Source organism: Muscardinus avellanarius (assembly GCF_963383645.1).
Source record: "Muscardinus avellanarius genome assembly, chromosome: 11".
NCBI classification, from domain to species: domain Eukaryota; kingdom Metazoa; phylum Chordata; class Mammalia; order Rodentia; family Gliridae; genus Muscardinus; species Muscardinus avellanarius.
The window spans coordinates 82,599,222-82,622,908 of NC_137797.1; the positions used below are offsets into that span (position 1 = coordinate 82,599,222).

General features: G+C 35.4%; 1 protein-coding gene across 7 annotated transcripts in view; it reads left to right on the plus strand.

Annotated features, from left to right (window-relative positions):
• KIF21A (kinesin family member 21A) overlaps positions 1-23,687 on the plus strand; it is a gene marked incomplete at both ends in the record, with an annotated part of 219,842 nt that overhangs the window by 160,436 nt on the left and 35,719 nt on the right. For 2 of the 7 annotated variants that reach the window (XM_080706303.1, XM_080706302.1), the window contains 7 exons: positions 8,940-9,000; positions 9,490-9,544; positions 12,160-12,374; positions 15,311-15,418; positions 17,300-17,428; positions 19,484-19,522; positions 20,140-20,154. In XM_080706303.1, coding sequence (XP_080562429.1) covers positions 8,940-9,000; positions 9,490-9,544; positions 12,160-12,374; positions 15,311-15,418; positions 17,300-17,428; positions 19,484-19,522; positions 20,140-20,154 — 622 coding nt within the window. The remainder of the gene's footprint in view (positions 1-8,939; positions 9,001-9,489; positions 9,545-12,159; positions 12,375-15,310; positions 15,419-17,299; positions 17,429-19,483; positions 19,523-20,139; positions 20,155-23,687) is intronic. The other 5 variants (XM_080706301.1, XM_080706300.1, XM_080706304.1 and 2 more) reach the window with 3 other exon arrangements.

Here is a 23,687-nt window from a genome sequence, read left to right on the forward strand (position 1 = left end):
TCGGAGATCTTCCCTAACATGAAACGAGAGATAGATCTTCATGTTCAAGAGACATACAGAACACCATTAAGATCAAAAAAGAACCTCCCCACGCAACATAATAGTCAAAATGACTAACATAGAGGCCAAGGGAAAGATCTTAAAAACAGTGAGGACAAAAGGTCGGGTGACATACAGAGGCAAAATAATAAGAATCACCCCAGACTATACAACGCAGGTCATGAATGCCAGGAGAGACTGGTATGATGTGATCCAGACCTTGGAAGAAAATAACTTCCAACCGAAGCTGCTTTATCCAGCAAAAGTACTATTCAAAGTCGACAGTGAAATAAAAGTATTTCAGGATAAACAAAATCTCAAAAAAATTATGAATTCAAAGCCAACACTAGAGAAAATACTTAAAGAAATAAACTATAAAGAAGAAAAAAGAAGCAGACTTTAGAACCAGAGAAGAGAGGAAAGTGATCAGAGGGGCTTCTAAGTAAGGAAGAAAGAAAAAGCTACCAAACATGACAGAACACAAAATGACAGAAAACAAAAATCATATGTCAATAATAACTCTTAACGTCAGAGGACTTAACTCACCAATCAAAAGACATAGTTTGGCTATGTGGATCAAAAAACATAACCCAAATATATGCTGTTTGCAAGAAACTCACCTAACAGCCAAAGACACTCACAGACTGAAAGTGAAAGGATGGAAAAAGATATACCATGCTACTGGAGAACAAAAAAGGGCAGGGGTAGCAATCCTGATATCCAACAAAACAGACTTTAAACTAAGACATATCAGAAGAGACAAATTAGGGCACTTCTTTTTATTAAAAGGAACAATACACCAAGATGATATAATGATAGTAAACGTTTATGCTCCAAATGTGAATGCAACCACGTTTGTAAAACAAACCCTTCAGGACATCAGATCTCAAATACACCCAAATACAATAATTCTGGGAGACTTCAATATGCCTCTCACACCACTGGATCGAACTTCAAGGCAAAAGTTGTCTAAAGATTCTTTAGAACTAAAGAAAACTATAAGCCAAATGGACCTAATAGACATATACAGAACATTTCATCCAGAAACTATAGAATACACATTCTTCTCATCAGCCCATGGAACCTTCTCCAAAATAAATCACATCCTGGTACACAAAGAAAGCACCAGCAAATTCAAAAGATGTAATATAATTCCTTGCATCTTTTCAGACCATAATGGAATAAAAGTAGAAATCAACAACAGGAAACTCAAAAGAAACTATGCAAATACATGGAGACTGAATGATACACTATTGAATGATGAAAGGGTAAGAGCAGAAATTAGGGAAGAAGTAAAGAAATTTTTGGAAATAAATGAAAACACAGACACAACTTACCAAAATCTCTGGGACACTATGAAGTATTAAGCAGTATTAAGAGGAAAGTTTATTGCATTGACTGCTCACATAAGAAGGACTCAGAATCACCAGGTTCAGACCCTATTGGCATAACTCAAGGATCTAGAAAGACTGCAACAGTCCAACCCCAAAGCCAGCAGAAGACAGGAAATTATTAAAATCCGAGCAGAAATAAATGAAATAGAGAACAACAACAACAAAAACAAAAACAATTCAAAGAATCAACAAAACAAAAAGCTGGTTCTTTGAAAAGGTTAATAGAATTGATAAACCCCTGGCCAACTTAACCAAAAGAAAAAGAGAATCAATGCAAATTACTAAAATCAGAAATGAAAAAGGAGACATTACCACAGATAGTGAAGAAATTCAAAGGATTATCAGAAACTACTTTAAAAATTTATACGCCAATGGATGAGAAAACATGGAAGAAATCGATAAATTCCTAAACACAGTTAACCTACCTAAACTGAACCAAGAGGACATAGCAAGCCTAAACCAACCAATAGCAAACAATGAAATAGAAATGGCAATAAAAATTCTTCCATCAAAGAAAAGCCCAGGCCCAGATGGGTTTCCAGCTGAATTCTACAAAGCCTTCAGTAAAGAACTAATACCAATACTTCATAACTTATTCCAGGAAATTGAAAGAGATGGTACTCTCCCAAATTCCTTCTATGAGGCCAGTATCACATTAATCTCCAAACCAAATAAAGATACCTCAAGAAAGGAAAACTACAGACCAATATCTTTAATGAACATAGATGCAAAAATTCTAAACAAAATACTAGCCATACGCATTAAAAAACATATCAAGAGAATAATACACCATGACCAAGTTGGTTTCATCCCGGAAAAACAAGCTTGGTTCAACATACGCAAATCAATACATGTCATCCACCACATAAATAGAATCAATAAAAACCACATCATCATAGAAATAGATGCTGAAAATGCCTTCTACAAAATCCAATACCCATTCATGTTAAAAACACTACAGAAAATTGGAATAAAAGAAACATAACTCAACATCATTAAGGCAATATATAACAAACCCAAAGCCAACATTATACTGAATGGGGAAAAACTGCAAGAATTCCCCCTAAAATTGGGAACAAGACAAGGATGTCCACTATCACCACTCCTCTTCAATATAGTCCTTGAGACTCTTGCCACAGCAATAAGACAAGAAAAGGAAATCAAAGGAATTCAAATAGGAAGAGAGGAATTAAAATTATCCTTATTTGCAGATGACATGATCCTTTACCTAGAAGACCCTAAGAACTCAACCAAAAGACTTCTGGAGTTAATTAACAAATTCAACAAAGTTGCAGGATACAAAATCAACCTAAAGAAATCAGAGGCTTTTCTTTATACTAACAGTGAATCCAAAATGAAAGAAATAAAACAGGAAGATGGCGACGGAGCAAAACGGGGCTTACGAGCCCCGCTAACAACCAATCTCTATTACCACAAAATCAGTGCCTTTCATGGCCAGAAAACACCATCAGCAGAGAAACAAAAAATGTAATTTTAAAGGACAGAGAAAAAGAGGGCTGGAAAAACAAGATACCAGAAACCAGACCGCAGTGCTGCAGCCGGAGCCGCAGCATGAAGCGGCAGGTGCCATTTTGCCTTGCAGCACCAGGCTCCAGAGAGGAAGGGAACTCATAACAGAGTTCAGAAAACAGATAGAAGATACGCCGGCCTCACGCCTGAGAACACAGCAGCAGCGCCTTACTGCTGGTGGCAGTGGCGAGTTCACTGGACGGCACCAGACCAACACACTCAACAGCCTACCAAGCTCCAGAGAGGAGTGGCGGACAGCGAGCTGAGGTGAGCCGCTGTGGAACAGCCGGGCGGGATTCGGCAGATCTCTCAGCGCAGGGAGCATCTAAAGCTCCCAGGGGCTGGGCTCAGTGCAACCTGCAGGGACCCAGAGTGGAGTTCAAAAACAGAAAAGAAATACGCCAGCCTCACGGCCAAGGGCGCAGCAGCAGTGCCATATTGCTACCGGCGGCAGCAGCAGCGAATTCACCGAGTCCACGACAGCTCCATCTGCGCACTCAACAGTGAGTCAAATTGAGGCCCCTAGAGGAGAAATCCCAGTACTGTACTCCCAGGGACTTGACCCAGTGGGGGAGTGGTGGTGGCAGAGATATTACACCATAGGAGAACGCCCAACCTGGCACCTTCCATGGTCTAAAGCTGTCTCGATTGACTCCCAGGGTCTGAGACTCTGCGATACAACCCAGTAAAGGAGTAGTGGGAACTGAGATACCATAGACTCGAGATCCACAGCACCTTAAGTGTAGTCGTAGTGACCCAGGGAAGAACCTAGAGAAGGCACAAACTTCTGAAATCATGGGAAAGAGGAATAACAATGGAGCAATGAATGCCCACAACCCCACAACATCAGAACCTGATAAAACAGAAATTCAGAGATTTCTAGAAGATCAAATCAGGAAAATAACTGTAGAAATAATAGAGGTGTAGAAATAATAGGGTAGGGGGTAACTGGGTGATGTGTGCATGTATGTCTACAAAAATATTTTCTTTATACCATTATGATGTATGAATACATTGCACCAATAAAAAATAAAAATTAAATAAATAAAAATAAATAAAACAATCAATTCCATTCACTATAACCTCTAAACCAATAAAAATACCTAGGAATAAACCTAACCCAAGATGTAAAAGACCTCTACAACAAAAACTATAAAACATTAAAGAAAGAAATTGAAGAAGACCTTGGAAGATGGAAAGACCTCCCATGCTCGTGGATAGGCAGAATAAATATCATCAAAATGGCCATTCTGCCAAAAAAGATTTATAGATTCAATGCAATTCCCATCAAAATACCAACTACATTCTTCACAGACATAGACAAAGCAATCATGAACTTTATATGGAGAAAGAAAAGACCCAGAATAGCCAAAGCAATTCTCAGCAACAAGAATCACTCAGGAGGCATCACAATCCCAGACTTCAAACTATACTATAGATCAATAGTAGTAAAAACAGCATGGTATTGGCACAATAACAGGTACACTGACCAGTGGAACAGAATAGAAGATACAGAAACAAATCCACACACCTACAGTCAATTAATCTTTGACAAAGGGGCCAAACTCATACGCTGGAGAAAAGACAGCCTTTTCAACAAATGGTGCTGGGAGAACTGGCTATCCATTTGTAGAAGGATGGAACTAAACCCCTATATCTCACCATGCACAGGAATCAACTCGAGATGGATCAAAGACTTAGAAAGACCAGAGACTGTGAAGTTATTAGAGGAGATCATAGGCTCATCACTACAACATATAGGCACAGGCAGTAACTTTCTCAACAAAACCTCCAAAGCTCAGGAAATTAAAGCAAGAATCAGCAAATGGGATAGATCAAACTAAAAAGCTTCTTCTCATCAAAGGAAACCATCAAGAACCTAAAGAGGAAACCTACAGAATGGGAGAAGATTTTACCAGTCACCACTCCGATAGGGGGCTAATATCCAGAATATACAAAGAGCTCAAAAGACTCTGCAATAGCAAAACAAACAAGCCAATCAAGAAATGGGCAACTGAAATGAATAGACACTTTACAAAAGAGGAGCTACAAATGGCTAATAGATTCATGAAAAGATGTTCTTCATCATTAGCCATCAGGGAGATGCAAATCAAAACTCCACTGAGATTCCATCTAACCCCAGTCAGATTGGCAAGCATAAATAAATCAAACAATAATAAATGCTGACGAGGATGTGGGAAAAGAGGAACTCTTTTACATTGTTGGTGGGAGTGCAAACTAGTTCAGCGACTATGGAGATCTGTGTGGAGATTCCTTAGAAAACTGGGAATAGATCCACCATACGATCCAGCTTTACCACTCCTGGGTATTTTTCCAAAGGGGTTGAAAACAGAGAACTACAGCAACATATGCATACCTATGTTCATAGCAGCACAATTTGTAATAGCCAAAATTTGGAAATAACCTAGGCCCCCATCAACAGATGAATGGTTTGCAAAGTTATGGGAAATACACACAATGGAATTCTATTCAGCTATAAAGAAGAACAAAATAATGTCATTTGTAAGAAAATGGAAAGTGCTGGAAAGCATTATGTTAAGTGAGATCAGCCAAACACAGAAAGAGAAGGGACATATGTTTCCTCTAATATGCCCAAAAGAGTGAGCATTGGGGATACCAGAGGGACTCCAGATAATGTAAGGGAAATCTCAGCAAAGTTTGAATGGAAAACTAAGAGAGGAAGGAGGCTGAACTTGACTGATGAGTGGCTATTTCCAAATAGGTTTAAAAGTACGAATATAGCAAGGTTAGCCTGGGTATTAAGTATCGGGAGGGGGGAAGGGAAGTGAGGGAGGGGAGAGGGCACCAAATACAGATTAAATGTATAATATTTACTTTCAATAAAATAAAATTTTAAAAAAAGAGTTTAGGAAGAGGGGCAGCAGGCTGAGGCATGGAGATGTGGCCACAGTGTTGTGTACATGAAGCCTACACAAAGATTGTTGTTTTTGAGCATACAGTACATGGATATAATACTGAAACACAAGGCTAGAGGATGAGCCATGGCCAGTACCCATGCTACTAGGCCTGTACTTTTGTAAAGCCTTTGAAGAGCATATTTATTTCTCCTCTTTACTCTTGCCTATATTGGGATCCTCAAGGTTACTTTTATCTCTGGAGGTTTACTAGAAATCACATGAAGCTCAGCATGTAGTTGTATTTACAGTTAAGATTGATGTGAGCATTCATGGAAAGGATACACAACTGGATCCTAAGGTGAAAAGACACAGATGGAGTCCATTGAAGTCCATGTACAGGCTTTTCTATGCTGCCTCCAACCAATGAGACATCACATAGTGTGTGGGCTCAGGAACAGTGCCTATGCTAGGAAAGTCCATTAGACACTCAACCACAGTCTTATTCTAAATGGCCAGATTGGTACCCTCTAACCTTTGGTGTGCTCTAATGCCAACTAGGACTTGAGACTCCCAAAAGGGAAGCATAGTCGAGGCTGTGAGCAGACTTCAATAAAGTGTTAACTGGGGATATTTTAAGACCTGTTTTCAGATATCAGCCAAAGTGCAGTTGTGCAAGCAGACAGTTCTAAAGAGAGCAGTTGCTGTATTCATGCCTTTGCTATACTTTATATATCTTTTATTAAGATAAAATATATCTTTTATTAAGATAATTAAGATTTATTTAGTAAAAGTGACTGAAAACCCCAATGATTTGCTTAACATCCAGTGAAGTCAGGCTGTGAAACTTTACTCTGATCCGTATATACTTGGGGACATGTAGGAGCCATGTCTTGGACTTTAATGCACCTGAGATGAAAAAAACCATAGGCCTTGGGCTAGAATTAAGTTTTCAAGTGGGGAGCACAGCCAGCAATGAGGTGATGGTATGTCCTCTTTCCAAATAGCCACAGTGATTCAGACATTCTCAGCTCTGAGGATATGTCTGAGTTGGTGACTGTCTGGGCCGGGTTCTCTTTGCTCTGTCCAGGTTGGTTATGTCAAGATGTAATTATCTCTATATAAGGCACACATACACAAGCAGAAGTTAAGTGGTTTAAAAAAAAAAAAACAAACACTCCCATAACACTGAATGTTCTGTTTGGTTTCATCACTCCCTGCAAGAAAAATATGAGCAAATCATAGCCTGGTTTTACACATGAGAAAGCAGACACTAGGCTTTGCACTTCTTTGTAACCTTATTTTCTACAGTCACCTAATTCAGTGACCTTAGCATTCAGGTATTCTGTCTGTGAAGCAAGTCCATGAGCCTCCTTTGAATGGGCTTTGACATACACATTGCCTTCAAGACCACTTACTTACTTCAGAAAGTAAACTCCCTCTGCATGGTTCCAAGTGACTTTTATTTTAGATGGTACTGTCAACCATTACTGAGCTCCCACCTACTTGCCTGCTTATACAGCGAGGAAGGAAGGAAGGAAGATTAGTGGAGATACAGAGTTACCTGACTCATACCAGTTTATCTGTATGATATAACATTAGAATTAAAGGATGATAAATCCTATGTATATATTTCTTATAATATTATCTTTAGTTCTGTGGAATGATTTTATAATATATATGTTTTTAAAGCCTGCAACTATGTTAGGAGTTGGCTGGGTTTTTTTTTTTTTTTTTTTTTTTGTGGTACTGGGGTTCCTGGAAACCCTTCTACCTCCCAGACTTACTTTATGCTTTTTTAAAATTTGGAAACAGGGTCTCTAAAGCCAGCAAAGCTGGCTTCGAACATGCACAATCCTCCTGTCTCTGCGTGGTTTTTTTTTTTGGGGGGGGGTGTCTGGGAATGGAACCCAGGAGTATTCGACCTACGAGCTACAACCACTGCTCTATGATATATATTCTTTCTTTCTTTCTTTTTTTAAACAGGGTCTCATTAAGTTGCAAGTTTGGAGGGCCTCACTAAAGTAACTGAGGCTGTCCACAAACCACGATCCTCTGGTCTCAGCCACCCGAATGCTGGGATTACAAGTGTGCACCACCACACCTGGCTGGCTGATGTTTTAAATTGTGTGTGTGTGTGTGTGTGTGTGTGTGTGTGTGTGTGTGTATTTTATTTACTGATTTCCCATTAGTTTTATTTGCCTCCCCCCCCCCTTTTTCTAGTTGGCTACAGTTGTTCAGAAACAGGAGTGGCTTATTTGTATTTGTTTAGAGAACTGTTGTATGCAAGCCTATTGTTTTTGTCTTCTGTATACATGTGAAGGAACGGCATGCTGATGTGTGACTTCTGAATATCTTCATACACACTCTTTTTCTACTTCTAGGCAAAAATAAATAAAAAAATTAAAAGGAAAAACATTTAGATAAGATAGCTTAACTGATCAAATTTAAGAAGTATGTTTATACTTTAGTCTTTAGTGTTAATGATTGGCCCAGCATTTAAAAAGTATCTTATATGGCATTTATTTTAACATTGTGTGTGTGTGGGGGGGGGTTATTGGGGGATGGAACCCAGGAGCATTCTACCTCGGAGCTATACTCCCAGCCCTATTTTTTATTCTTTATTTTGAAACAGGGTTTCACTGAGTTGCAAAGTGCCTCATTGAGTAGTAGCTGAGGCTGTCCTTGAACTGAAATCCTCCAGTCTCAGCCTCCCAAATGCTGGGATTACAAGTGTGTGCCACCACACCCACCTATTAACATTGTATTTTTAATCATTAGATTTTTGTGTACTTGTATGGTGTAAGATAAATACCCAACTTTGAAAAAATATAAATTAAATATACTCAGAAAAATACATGATCTAATTCCTGTCCAATGTTATTCTTCCATGTTTCAACATTCAATTTTATGATTTTCCTACTTCAAATACACTGTTTATTGTCATAAGGCATATAGTTAGCAGGGTTTCTTAGAAATATTTTTCTACAGTTCTATTTTTATTTACCTACTAAAACTAAATTCCCCATACAAACATGTTGAATTGATTTTTCTGTAACATAGGATAGTACTTAAATTCTGAACATTTTTTTCTTTTTAGAAAATGTAGAGGATAGTACTGATGAGGATGCACCTTTAAATAGCCCAGGGTCAGAAGGAAGGTAAGAGATCCTTAGTAGACTTATTTCTATTATTTGAATTGTTAGTGTGTTTCTATATTCTTGTTTCTATGTAAATGTACTCAGCAGATTTTTTTCTATGATTTGAATTGCTTCTATGTTTTTAATATTTTTATCTTGTATCACATAGTTGCTATAAAACAAAAATAAGTTTTATGGCTAAATGAATAGCACTAGAAACAGTAATATCTGGGTTGGAGGCATAGCTTGGTGATAGAGCACTTGCCTAGAACAGCCAAGGCCCTGGGTTTGATCCCTGATAAAGGAAAGAAGGCAAGCAGGGAGGCAGGCAGGCAGGTGACAGTCACAAATTTTAAAATAATACCAAGTTATATAAAATAAATTTATTTCTAAATGTTGCCTTTCTCTGATATATATATATATATTTTTTTCATAGTTACATAAAGGTCAAGTGGTTTTCTATAGTGTGTTCTCTTTTAATTTTATGATTAATTCCATATTTGCATACAGCACACTGTCTTCAGACCTTATGAAGCTTTGTGGTGAAGTGAAACCTAAGAACAAGGTAAGGAGAATTGGAAATACCCGGTAAACATTTTCTCTTGTTCTTTGTTATCACTAACAAAAATGTAGACTTCAGATCTGGCCATTAATAGAGTAGCAAGTAGGTATGCTTTTACCAAAACTTCCTTATTTGTAAGAAATTTGTTTTGTCATTTCTTTTTGGATGATAACTGAAAAAATCATTTTAAAGGACTTTATCTTTGTTGAAACTTGATCTTTACTACATCTTGTGCTTCTCTCACTGGATGTGATTGTACAAGTTGACTCTTAAGCTATTGGTCAACTAAATGGTAGACCCTGTAGAGGCATACAATATGAATAATTTAGATTGGAGATTTAAAATCATTATCATTGTATATTTTTTAATATTAGCATTTTAGTGTGTTTTAGGTCTTTCTTATTTATTTTGCTTACTAGTGACCTGAGAATAATAACCCTTAGCTATCACGCATTAAAACTTACAAAGCTATAATGTATATTTGTAGGGATTGATAATGGTGTGTGATGCATGCTGTTAAATGTGTAAGAAACTTGTCATACATTTCATATTGAGTATCATTGCATTTGATACTAGATGAATTAATTAATATGCTTAAGATATTTAAAAAAATAATTCTTAGAGTGCTTAGCAAATATTGTTGAATGAATAGATAGAATCACTACTGGAAAGAATAATACTTGTGCAAGTGCTCAGGGTAAGCATACAATGTTTAGGCAGTATAAATGAACAATTTGGCTGGATGTAAAATAATGAGTTTGTATGTTTGGAGGGGCTGGTCATTGGATTGCCTGGAGAATGCATGCCCCATCTAAAGTAAATAACTGCTACCAAATCTTGCCCATTTTTGTCATTCAGGAATATGGGCCAAAGGCTGCCAGATCCACTAGTTTCTTAAAAGAAGTTTTAAATATAGATTTTCTATGTAAAGTTTTCTTATCTTAAAATACTGGGAAAAGCTAATCAAAATATATCTCCAGTCCATTGTATGATCTATGAGTTAATGGCTTGGTGAAATGTGGTTTGTGTTTTATTATTCTAAGCAACCAAAAAGGTCATTAAAACTCAAAGCCAACATTTGAATATGGTTTGGATTCAGCCTTAAAACAGAGAAAATAATCTTTTAAGGTAACTTTAATCTTTCATATTCAGGGAAATCCTAGTCAGTCATATCCATGTGAGTTTCCAGAGAAACATGTGAATTGGTGGCCTAAATATCATCTCCTGAAAGATCCTCTATGTTTAGAAATTCCCAAGAACAAAACATTCCTTTCTGCCTTTGGGCCTTGGCATTGGAATTGAAAGTATAAAATATGGCTGTAGGGCTTTTTCTTTTCAAAAGTTTTCTCAAGTGCAACTTAATCCTTTTTTTTTAATTGGAAACTGCTAAAAATATCTCATAATTTCTGTTTTGCTTATTAAAAAAATGAAGTTGAGGCTGAGACAGGAGGATCACGGATTCATGCACAACCGCAGCTACTTAGGCCCTTTGCAACTTTTAGTGAGATCTTGTTTTGAAATAAAGAATAAAAATAGAGCTCAAGGTGTAGTTCAGAGGTAGAATGCCCCTGGGTTCCATCCCCAGTACTGGAAAAAAAATTAATTTGATAATTTCTTTTTCACTCATTGAAAAAATGAAGTTTTAGTATTTATGTGTCAGCTCTGTGTTACATGCACGGAATATAAAATTGCCCTTTGAGGACTTATAATCTGATAAAACACTTCTTTATCTGTTGTAGTAATATTAACAACCCACTATGAGCAATAACAGCATATTTGCTTGGTTTTAAAGAGTAAAGAAATGAATGCTTATAGTGAGTTTAGATTCTAGAGAAAGAACTTTTGCCTGTCTCACCAAGCTACCAAAAGCTAATGTTGGCTGGCTGGTGTCAAATTATCCAGTGGGTGGAATTAACACATATTTATGGCACCAGGAGAGAAGGGTCATAAAACTTGAAGACAAAAATTAAAAATGAATATCAAACAAAGCCTTAAACATGGGAAAAGTCAGAATTTAATTGAATACTTCTGTAATTAATTACCTTTTGGCTTATTTCTTCCTTCCTTTACTCCCTTCTGCTCCCCTCCTATCCCCTCCACTTTTTCTTCGTTTCTTCCTCCCTCCTTCCCTCTCTCCCTTTCTTCCTCTTAAAAAAATATTATGCTGGGAGAGTTGGCCACTTGTAGGAGAATGGCACTACTATAAAATATCACTATAAAATAGTGATATTGGAGGCAAATTGCCTGGCTTTGAATCTGGCCTCATAGTATCTGTATGACTTTGGGAAAGTTATTTAGCTTCTTTGTGCCTTGGTTTTTCATTTGTGAATTGAGATGATGATATTACCTGTCTACATGCTAATAGAGTGAAATGTTTAAAACTGTGCCAGGCATGTAAGTACGGTATTCGTGTTGGCTATGATTGTGGTTTCCACAGGTCTTAACCTGGCTGTAGTTCTGGCTTGGCACTATCTCACATCCTCTGTTTGACACACATGCTAGGGAAAGGCACACTAAATGTTTTTATCTGTTTCAAACTAATATAAATCTCTATTTCCTTAATCAAGTTCTATGCAAAAGTTTGCCCCTGATTGCTTTTCCTTCCATTCTCTAACTAGGCCCGAAGGAGAACCACCACTCAGATGGAATTGCTGTATGCAGATAGCAGTGAACTAGCTTCAGACACTAGTGCAGGAGACGCCTCCTTGCCTGGCCCTCTTACACCAGTTGCAGAAGGGCAAGAGATTGGAATGAATACAGAGACAAGTGGTACTTCTGCTAGGGAAAAAGAGCTTCTTCCCCCATCTGGCTTACCTTCTAGGATAGGCAGCATGTAAGTTTGGCTCAGCTAAACTAACTTCCTTTCTTTTGGCTTTTTAAAAATTAATATGCATGTTGCTAATTTCTCATTTCTAGTTTTAAAATTATATAAATAAGATCTCTGGTTTATAAAGCAATTTCTGTTAGTTATTGTCTCCCCTAATTCCTTTTAGATTATCAAAACAATTGACAATGAGATGTTTGAATTGCTTTGCCTTGTGTCTGAGTTTTAGGGTTATCAATTTCACAAAAGATGAGTTATTAATTACAGACAAACTAATTCAGAAACATGTAAATTAGGTTAGAGTTATATCTATAAAATAATCACATATTAAGAGAAACTTTAAAGATTCAAATTTGCTCAGTATTACTTATATCCCAGTTCTAAGAGCCTGGTCAAGATAGTAAATCTTTGCTGACCTGTTTAAAGAAAAAAAAAGAAATACAATTGAAATTTTATACATTCTGAGGTTTTCCAATTACTTATCTTGAAACACCTTACATATTTGGAATGAGTGTATCCATACAGTACTAGCATTGTTAGAGATTTGAAAGAAGTAATAGTTTCTCTCCTACAGATAAAACTTCAAAATAAGTTTTGCTTAGAAATTTTTTCATTATTATTTTGAAAATAAAGAAAGACTTCCTTACACAGGTGTGTATGTGTGAGTGTGTGTGTGTGTGTGTGTGTGTGTGTGTGTGTGCACAAGTGCATGTTTGTGTCTTGTGTGTGTGCACATTTTGGTATTTATATTAAAACTAAATCACTCACTTGTAATGATTTTTAATGACATTTTAAAAGTTAATCCTCACATATGCTCTAGCAAGTGGCTTATGGAATGAATATATAACTGCATTGAGAAACATTGATCCCTCCAAAAAACAGCACACTTTGACTCTGTAAATATTACAAAATAACAAGCCTTCTACCATCATATATCTGTTTCCCATTATATTCTTTATCTTATGAAGATATTCCCATTATCTTCCATTCAGTAATCCCATCTACTGCCTTTAGTTCCAAAATTAATTCTAAAGATGACAGAACTTTCTTGCATGTGCTTGAGGTGGCTTATGTAATTAATTATGGATGTAGCTAACCAGCATACTGCTATTGCTTCAATGCTTTTGTGACAGGAAGAGAGTAGAATTGCTTTTGATGAAGGCAGTGATACAGAGCATAGATTTTAGGGACTTGCATGTGGTCTGCATTTAGTCTGTCAAATGAGTAGAATTTTGGAACTTCAAGACTAAATCTGTGGCCTGGAATCCGATTAAGGTAATACCTTCTTTTCACTTTTTTTTTTTTAATTTAAAAAATATACCCTTTCTGACAAACTGTAGAAAGTATCTTTTGGACTTAGTCTCTTCATATGATTTACTTTTAAGTTCTCAAAAGCTGTGCCCATAGGTTTGTAATTCTTTACAAATTTAAGAGTTGGCCATGTTCTTGATACAGTAAGCAGGACTTATATTTTGTGAAGTCAAATAATATTTTCATAGTTTTTATGATTTACCTGACATGAAATTTCTAAAGTGGGATTTCCTCTGATTAGAAAAATTGGGCACATGAAGTTTAACTATATTAATTCTCATTTTAAAATAGGAATCATGTAAACCTGTTCTGGGGGAGGGTTGCTTTCTAATTCTTTCATATATTAGGCTGAGACAGGAGGATCAAAGTTTAGTGGCCAGCCTCAACTACTTAGGCCTTCTGCAACTTAGTGAGAACCTGTTTCAGAAATACAGAATAAAAAAAAAATAGGGTTTGGAGGTGTTGCTCGGAGGTAGAATGCCTCTGATTTCAATCCCCAGTGTTGCCAAAAATAAAGAATAGTAAAGATACAGTTAAAATTAAATTAAACATATTTAAATCCATCACCACTATATAAAAATTAGCCTTGAACTATTTTTATTTTTTGGTGAAACTGGGGTTCCTGGAAACCCTTCTACTTCCGGGCTATACTCCCAGACCAATTTTTATATTTTTGTTTGGAAACAGGGTCTTTTAAGCCAGCGAGGCTGGCTTCAAACCAGTGTGATTCTCCTGTCTCCACCTCCCAAGCGTGGGGATTACAAGTGTGCGCCACCACGCCTGGCTTTTAGCCTTGAATTTTTAATTATTTAAATATATGTATATTTATATACATATATATCTTTTTGTGGTATTGGGGATTGAACCCAAGGACATTCTACCTCTAAGCTACACCTCCAGCCCTATTTTTATTCTTTCTTTTTGAAACAGTCTCACTAAGTTGTACAGGGCCTCATTAAATAGCTGAGGCTAGCCATAAATCCAGATCCTCCTGTCTCAGCCTCCCAAGTACTGGGATTACAAGAGTGCACCACCACGCCTGACTGAATTTTTAATTATATAGAAACCATTCAACACTTAAAATTTATGACAGGAAATTTTTTCTACTGAAATATATATTGCTGCTAAATAATACCTAGAAACTACTAGTTCAGTAAAATAATTGTGTCATTCTGTTTTATGTGATTACATTTATTAGTAGTTTTTTACTATCTAAATATTAATTTATTAAATATCCTTTTTTATCACATTCTGGTATTCTAATATTTTTGTTGTTGTGAAACTATAAATATAACTTTCAATTAAAGCAGTTGCCAATAAAACTTTAGCATTATGCTTCAAAGTGAAATATTTATTAGTTATTTGCCAGTGTAGTATTTATTTTTACATTTAAAGATAATAGATTTCAACATGTTTAATAAGATTGCCAGTCTTCAAAAATTTATAGTTGTCAAACTTTCATCAATTAAAAATAATTCATGTCATATTTTCCTATCCTACTTTTATTTCCAAGTAATAATCCTTCTAAAGTTCCACTTATTAATCTATTAAAATTTTAGATACAATTTCTACTAAACCTATATGTACACATTTAAAATAATAAGAGATAATTAGAGGATCTTTTCTTATTTTAGTTCCAGACAGTCATCTCAATCAGAGAAAAAAATACCAGAGCCTTCCCCTGTAACAAGAAGAAAGGTTTATGAGAAAGCAGAAAAGTCAAAGGCCAAGGAGCAAAAACAGTAAGTTATGGCAAGCTTTTAATCTAGAAGATTGTACAAAATGTTTGCGGCACTAGATGCTAAAGAATAATAGTGAATTTGCTTTATAGATTTAGGCTGACTGTGTGTTTATGACCAATTGAACTAATCAAAACAATCAAGTTAGTAGTTGGCTTAGCTAACATTCTGGTCATGCATTGAATTGTTAATGTCCACTAACTTATTTTTCAGTTAATTTTGTATATCATTGAAAGAGTTAATATATATACATGGGCTGAGGCTTATTAAATTTAGATTTCAAATACTATCCTAGAAAAATTTGGAATTAACTTTGACTGTCACCTGATAAAACTGACTTTGACTTTATGTCTTTATAGTGGCTGACAAAAAAACTAGTATTAATCATAGAGTATGCTAATTGTGCCATTTTCTTAATGTTCTCTCATGTTTAAGTTGTTGGACTTATCATTTTATGTGTTTTTAAGGGTTATTTTTCTTAGCAGCATGTAATATAATCTGGTGATCCACTTTACCGGGAATTATGCAACCTCACAGCATGAAAAAATTGAGTGGATTAGAACCACTGGTACCCAATCACTCCTCTTCCAGATTACCCAACATGCTCCATGTGTCAGCTCTCAAGACATGTCAATGCCAGTTTACATTGAAATTTCAGCAATATTTTCTTTATATTTCTTAATATTTTCTTAAGCCCTTTAACATAAGAATAAATAGCAAAGAAGTATTCATGTATCTAAGTGGACAATCTTATATTACTCTCCTTTCCTCGGCCAAGAAATATACTCTACTTTGACTACTGGGTTAGCTGACTTGAAGGTCATAGATATTACTTTTCTAATCTTCGTTGTTTCATATATTTCTAAAGATGCAGTTTGCTTATTTCTGTTGAATTGAGTTTCTCAAGAATAATTGGAAAATGGCAGAATAAAAAAGTAATTCAAAAAGCCGGGTGTGGTGGCGGAGGCTGAGACAGGAGGATTGTACAGGTTCGAAGCCAACCTCAGCTACTTAGTGAAGCTCTCTCAGCAATTTAGTGAGACCCTGTTTCCAAATAAAATAGGTCTGGGAGTATAGCCCGGAGGTAGAAAGCCTCTGGGTTCCATCCCCAGTACCAAAACAAAAGTAATTTAAAGCCGGGAATCATGGTGGAACATGCTTGTAATCCTTGGGAGGCTGATACAGGAAAATCCTGTTTCCAAAATAAAATAAAATAAAATAAATAAAATAATAGGCTAGGGTGTACCTCAGAGGTAGAATGGCCATGGGTTCAATCTCAAATACCTCCTCCTCCTCCCTGAAAGAAAAGATTCAACAACCAACAAATGAATCAACCAAATTGGCAAATTACTCTCAAACTCTGGGTCTATTTCTTTATCTGTAAAGTGAGCAATTGGCTTCAAGTTTAAAATTTGTATAATTATAAATTTGGCTTGCTTTATTGATTTCAGCAGATAGAACTTTTTATGGTGTCATCTTGTGGCCATTGTAACAAGATGCAGTGAGTGAAATTTTTAAGTTCAGAAAATTTTATCTTAAAAAAATGGAATAAAGCCAGGTGTCGGGGCTCACACTTGTACTCCCTGTGCTTGGGAAATGGAGACAAGAGGATGGCTGCAGGTTCGAAGCCAGCCTTGCTGGCTTAAGAGATCCTGTTTCCAAATAAAATATAAAAAATAGGTGTCTGGGAGTGTAGCCAAGAGGTAGAAAGGTTTTCCAGGAACCCCAGTAACACCAAAAAAAAAAAAAAAAAAAAAAAGGAAGAGAGGAAGAAAAGAAGGAATTATTTAATAGAAAGCTTTTTTGAAAGCATGTTTTCTATAGCTTTTCTAACAAAGTGTAACCAATTAAAGCCACATGTTTAATGTTCTTTTTTTCTTATAGCTCAGATTCTGGAACTTCCGAGGCTAGTCTCTCACCTCCTTCTTCCCCACCAAGCCGGTCCCGTAATGAATTGAATGTCTTTAATCGTCTTACTGTTTCTCAGGGAAACACATCAGTTCAGCAGGATAAGTAAGTCTATGGAAAAAAGCCCCAACTATTCATACAAGTTTTTAAACTTTTCAATATAGTCTATGGAAACATCTAGCCATCTCCATGTGGAAGATGGAGTCTGACTTGTGAATGCTTGCCATATATTATGTATTTTCCTAATGGAACCAAAATTAGTGAAAATTATTTTCCTGCTGAACATTATTCCCTGTTGTAGATTTGCATTGCTACACTGTCAGCACTTGTCTTTCCTTCTCTTTTGCAAGTAAATTAGAATTGACAAACCTATGAGATCACTTGACGTTTATATTTCTTGGGATCCGTCAGCTTCTATAAGTTTTTGTAAGCTTTAAAGAGGAATACATATATATATATTTTTACCTTTTTTAGGTGTAACAACTTAAAAATAACATTCTTACCTATGCACATGTTACAATCATTTGGATTTTCTACAAAAATCAAATTTCAGTAATTGAAAAAATTTCAGTTTCAGTTTTTCAATTTATGAATACCTTTATGGATGAAGTGGGTGGGATTGGAAGAGGTTTGCATAGGAGGAAAGGTTGGAAGGAACTAGAAAATGTAATTTTTATTAAATTAAGACTAAAAAAGTACTTTCATCCTGGGCTAGAATCTCTGTTGCAAGATTTAATACAAAAACATTTTCATTAGTTATTTATTAACTCTGACTTGTCTGCTTGGACTTTTAATAATATTATCATGGATAAATGTCCTTATATCCATCCTTTCCTATCCCAATTGTTTATATTCTATGCTTATCTTCCTGTATATATCAAGTCTCTCTGAAATTTCTATGATGTCAGTTAGATCTCTCTGGCATATTTAGATTATGCTAACTTGATCTATCAAATTAAGTACACTATAATTTTGAGTGGCTTTATGGACAAATTATTTATATATTCATTATATTTTAATATGATTTAATCAGTTGATGGCCTGTTCTTTAATACTTCTGTGTGATATTAAGCAAAATACTCTTTAATATTATTAAATTGCTTATCTAACTAGTTGAGGAAAGTAGAATATTAGCAATATCTTTGAGAAGTCACTTTTTACTATTTCTGTTAAGAATTGCTTAATTTTTTCTACCATGTCATAATAGTTACAAATTTTTCTGTAAGTTTTGATAACTTTGACAATCTAATCACTGTTTCACAATTTCCTGAAATATTTTATGGTCTGCCAATAATTTGACTCTGTTGTCATCCCAAAAACTTAAAATTCCAGTAACTAAGTTATATTTTCAGAGCCCTGCTCCTTATCTTTTGGGCTCCTTTTTGAAGCTACCACCTTTCACTAGCAAGAGATAGATGCCACACTGTCTCTGGTCTTGTTCCATGCCAACGTTCACTCTGTCTTTATTCTCCCCACCCTGTTATACAATTGAATACATTTTCATAATAGCCAAACTCATTGCTGGTCATAGAGGTTTAGGGTAGGACTATCAGGAGTAGCTTGCCTAATTTTAAAATTCCATTCAAGTCCCCCAATTATTACTAAAGGGTCCCTTAGTAAAATAAAATAAAGTAAAATAAACTCAGTATTTTTTACATAAATCAAAACCAAAGGTTTTTAAAAAATTGTGTGATTTGTTTTCAATGCAAACATCCAATATGTTTGTGAAACTTCACATGAGTGTCAAAATCTAAATCATTATCAGAATCAATTAAATTCTTTAATAGTTACTAAAATGGGAAAGTTTTTCTAAGTACTAGTCAAATCGAATAAAACAAACCTCAAAGTGCTATATTTTCAATAACTGCTATTGTTTCTCTCCAGGGTCTCAGTTACGGAAGTGAAGATAGCTTCTGTGGATCAGTAATAGAAAAATTTTCCCCTCTATGTCTTGATAAAACACACAAGTCACATTTCTTGCCTGACTTAGCTCTTCTTTAAACTTGCTGATATTCAGTGCAAATAGAACAGCAGGGCACCGTCAGGCTACATTTCCTGTGTTTCTGTTATTCATGCTGTTGGTTTTGAGTCCAGTATCAGTGTCTTTACCTATTGATGTCTATATTCTCTCTCCTCATAATTCTAACTCTTTCACTGTAGGTCTGATGAAAGTGACTCCTCTCTGTCGGAGGTACACAGGTACTTACTTTCTATCTTTCTTACATTCTGGTGTTTTACAGTGTTCTAAAATGCCTTCTAGAAGTTCTAAGCAACCCTCATTTTTGTTGCATGCATTACTTGTAAGCCATGTAAACTCATTAATATTTTTAAATATATTAATTTTATGTATTTTTTGTGGTCATACCTTGCATATAAAGTAGTGACTGAAGCTTTTTATATAATAGCTATATAAGTTGTAGTATTTGTTCTTGGTCTGTAATAGAAATGTTTTCTTTAAGAGAAATCAAGTTTTATGGATACGATGTCAAGATTTGCTCCTCAATCACTAAGTATTTCCAGTGCTTCCAAGTGTGAAAGATGTATAAGATATTTTTTTCATTGCTTTGGCAATTTTAAATACAATGGTCATGTGATAAAAGAATACTAGGGAGAGAACATACTATTATATAAAAAAAAACAAAATTAGAAACTAAAGATTTTTTATTTTTTACTATAGATGGTTTTTGAATTAATATTTTTTCATGTTATAGAGTTTGGGGGGTTTAATTCTCTCCCCTTCTCCCCACTTATCCTTTTGTCTTTTCCTCTCTTTCCACTTATTTTTCTTGTTTTATGGACATTTTGCTTATCAACAGCAGATCCTCCAAAAGGTAGGCAGGGGAAGGGAGAGAAAATTAATCTCATGCACAGTATTATAAGACTTTACTGGTTTGCATGGAATACAAATAAATATCCTCCACCCTACTTCAGATTAGCTATCATGTACAAATTTGAAATATTTAACCTTAAATAAATTACTTTTAAGTTTATTTTATATTTTAGAATTTGAGTGAATTAATTCTAATAGAGAAAGAAATATCATGGGTATATTTTTTCTAATGTCTATTTTTTATTATAGTTTTTTTTTTTCTGTAATGGGATTAAACCTAGGAGTGCTCTACCACTGAACCATATCCCCAACCATTTTATTTTGAGACAGTGTCTCACTAAATTTCCCAGGTTAGCCTTGAACTTGTAACCCTTCTGCTTCAACCTTTTAAGTAGTTGGGAGTATAGGAATGTACCACCACTCTAGGCTTTATTTTGTTATCTTTGGTATAGGATAACCTGTATTAACTATTAACACCAATATTTAAGAATATTTTAAAGTTTTTAATTAATCAATTGCTATTTTTAGTACTGGGATTATTTTTCTTCAGAAGACAGAATAGTCAATGATATTAAAATACATAAAATAGCTGGGTGTGGTGGCACATGCTTATAATCCCAGTACGTGGAATAATGAGACAGGAGGATCACAGGTTCGTGACTAGCCTCAGCTACTTAGTGAGGCCCTCCACAACTTAGTGAAATTCTGTTTCAAAAGAAAGAATAAAATAGGACTGGGGATGTACCTCGGAGATTGAATGACCCTGGGTTCAATCTCCAGTACTGCAAAAACAAACAAACAACAACAACAAAAACAACCCTACCATTCATAAGTTGCTGGAGGCAAATATTTAGAATACTTTCACTTGTAACCTTTGGGATGTCAGATTTGTGTTGGATTTATATCATCAGTACATAAAGCTAGTAATCTGAAGAAATGAAATCTTTGGAGACACAGCATTACTTTAACTATTTAGTTTAGTTTTTTTTCTTAATATGATTTGTGTCATTAAGTGCATGTCAAAACATCTTTTATACCACAAACAAATTTTTCTCTATAATCACCTTTAGGGTGTACATAAATGTATGTATATTTGCTGTTTGAGAAGCAACAGTGGCAACTTTCTCTTTATTAGAATCATACCTTTTCACTATTGAAGCAGTATTTGCAAACTTGATGGCTTTGCTTTATAGCTATGAACATGATATCAACAAGATTTCAAAACAGCAGATTCAGACTCTTGAGGGGATTTTGCTCCTATTTCAGGTTTTGTTTTGTTTTGTTTTTGTTTTATTTTGTTTTTTGTTTTCTTTTGTTTGTGTGTGGAACTGGGGAAAAACCCAGAGGCATTCTATCTCAGAGCTACACCCTCAGCCCTATTTTTTAAATCCTTATTTTGAAACAAAGTCTCACTAAATTTGGAAGGCCTCACTAAGTAGCTGAGGCTAGCCTTGAACCTCCGATCCTCTTGTCTCAGCCTCCCAAGTACTGGGATTATAAGTATGTGCCACCATGCCTGGCTCCATTTTTGTTTTAATCTGTTTAAATTGTTAGATTACAAAGAAGTTACCAAGTGTTAATTTCAAGAATGTAAGATTGATACATGTAGGCACATAAACAGCATTGGATTTAGAAACTGTATGTCCAGAGATGATGTTTCCTAGTAGTACTCCTAGTGACAAGAAACTTTTTTCACTTCTGAAATCATTGTAACTAGACATTTAAAAAGGTACTGTTTTTTAGCTGATCCTAAATTTGCATCCTTAAATTTTTATTCATTAGTCTTTCATTGTCTCTCTTCAGCTATAATAGAATTAATTTAATACCTTGTTTTGTATGTATGTGACCACCCATTAAATATCAATGATGCTATTGTATCCTTTTTCCAAAAAATGTTTTTTTTTTATCATCTTAGTTCTAGTTTCCTCATCTGTTCCTTAAGTAATGAAGTTCTTTTACTTCTACTGTTTTGGAAAGGCCCTAGTTTTTCCATGTTCTTGTTATAATATGGCATTTAAAACTAAATCTCATTCCAAATGTGACCTACCCAGAATGTAGTAGTTGATCTATTATATTTCAATGATGGTGTAAGTAGAGGAACTATAAATTGTCAACCAACCCTTTGATTTTTTTTTTTTTTTTTTTTTTTGGTGGCACTGGGGTTCCTGGAAACCCTTCTACCTCTAGGCTATACTCCCAGACCTATTTTATATTTTGTTTGGAAACAGTGTCTCTTAAGCCAGCAAGGCTGGCGCCCAACCTGTGCAATCCTCCTGTCTCTACCTCCCAAGCACAGGGACTTCAAGTGTGTGCCACCATGCCCGGCAACCCTTTGATCTTTTAGTCGACAATACACCCTTTACATTTTTTAAACTTAGGTCATGATTAAGCCTCTCTCCTTGACTTAAATTTTATGTTTGAATTTTACCCAATAATTATTTTAGTGCTAAGAAGTTTCATAAAATAAGTGAATTTTGTTTCAGTGATTTTTTTCCAGACAAGAAAATCTAGTGTACATCTTTCAACATGTTAGTTTAATAAGTATACTATCTCTGTCTTTTGGGAGAGGGAAAGATTGGCTAGATTACAGAAAATCTCCCATGTTTCAGTGACATTGAGTCTTATTATTATTATTATTATTATTATTATTATTATTAGTCTGGGGATGGAACTTAGGGGCACTCGACCTCTGAGCTACACCCCCCTATTTTTTTTTTTTATTCTTTATTTTGAAACAGGGTCTCACTAAGTTGCACAGGGCCTCACTAAGTAGCTAAGGCTGTCTGCGAACTATGATCCTTGGGTCTCAGCATTCCGAATACTGGGATTACAAGTGTGTGCCACCATGCCCAGCAACATTAAGTCTTTAGTTGACTCTTCAGCCGCCTCTGGGACTACTTCACTACAACAGTTCCATCTTACCTTGTCTTCAAAGATATCACTTGAAAGCCTTATTATATGGGCCTTATTGTAGTTAACATATATTGTGAATATGACATTTTCCTATTAACCCTACAGAGAGCTTCCCCATGAGCTTTGTAAACCCAAGCTCTCTCTTATCTAAGTGCTCATAATAATTTGTTTAATACTTTCCTTGGTGAGATTCAAGGAGTTTTACCTTTAGTTGCTGAAATCTACTTCTCTCCCCTACCCCCTGTTTTTTGAAAAGAAAATATACATGTTCTATCCCTTTTATCTTTTTGATTAGTGTAACAAGCAATGCTTTTCCCTTTAAAATAGAATAAAATTTTAAAATTCTGTGACATAATTAAAGACAGGAATATTTGAACTCCGCAAATAAGTCTGTATTTTAGCTCTCATTTATCTTGGGCTTTTTTTTGTGTGTGTGTGTGGTACTGGGGTGGAACCTCCGTGTTACTCTCCCAGACCTATTTTATACTTTATTACTTATTTATTTATTTATTTATTTATTTATTTATTTTGGTGGAACTGGGGATCCTGGAAACCCTTCTACTTTTGGGCTACACTCCCAGACCCATTTTATATTTTTATTTGGAAACAGGGTCTCTTAAG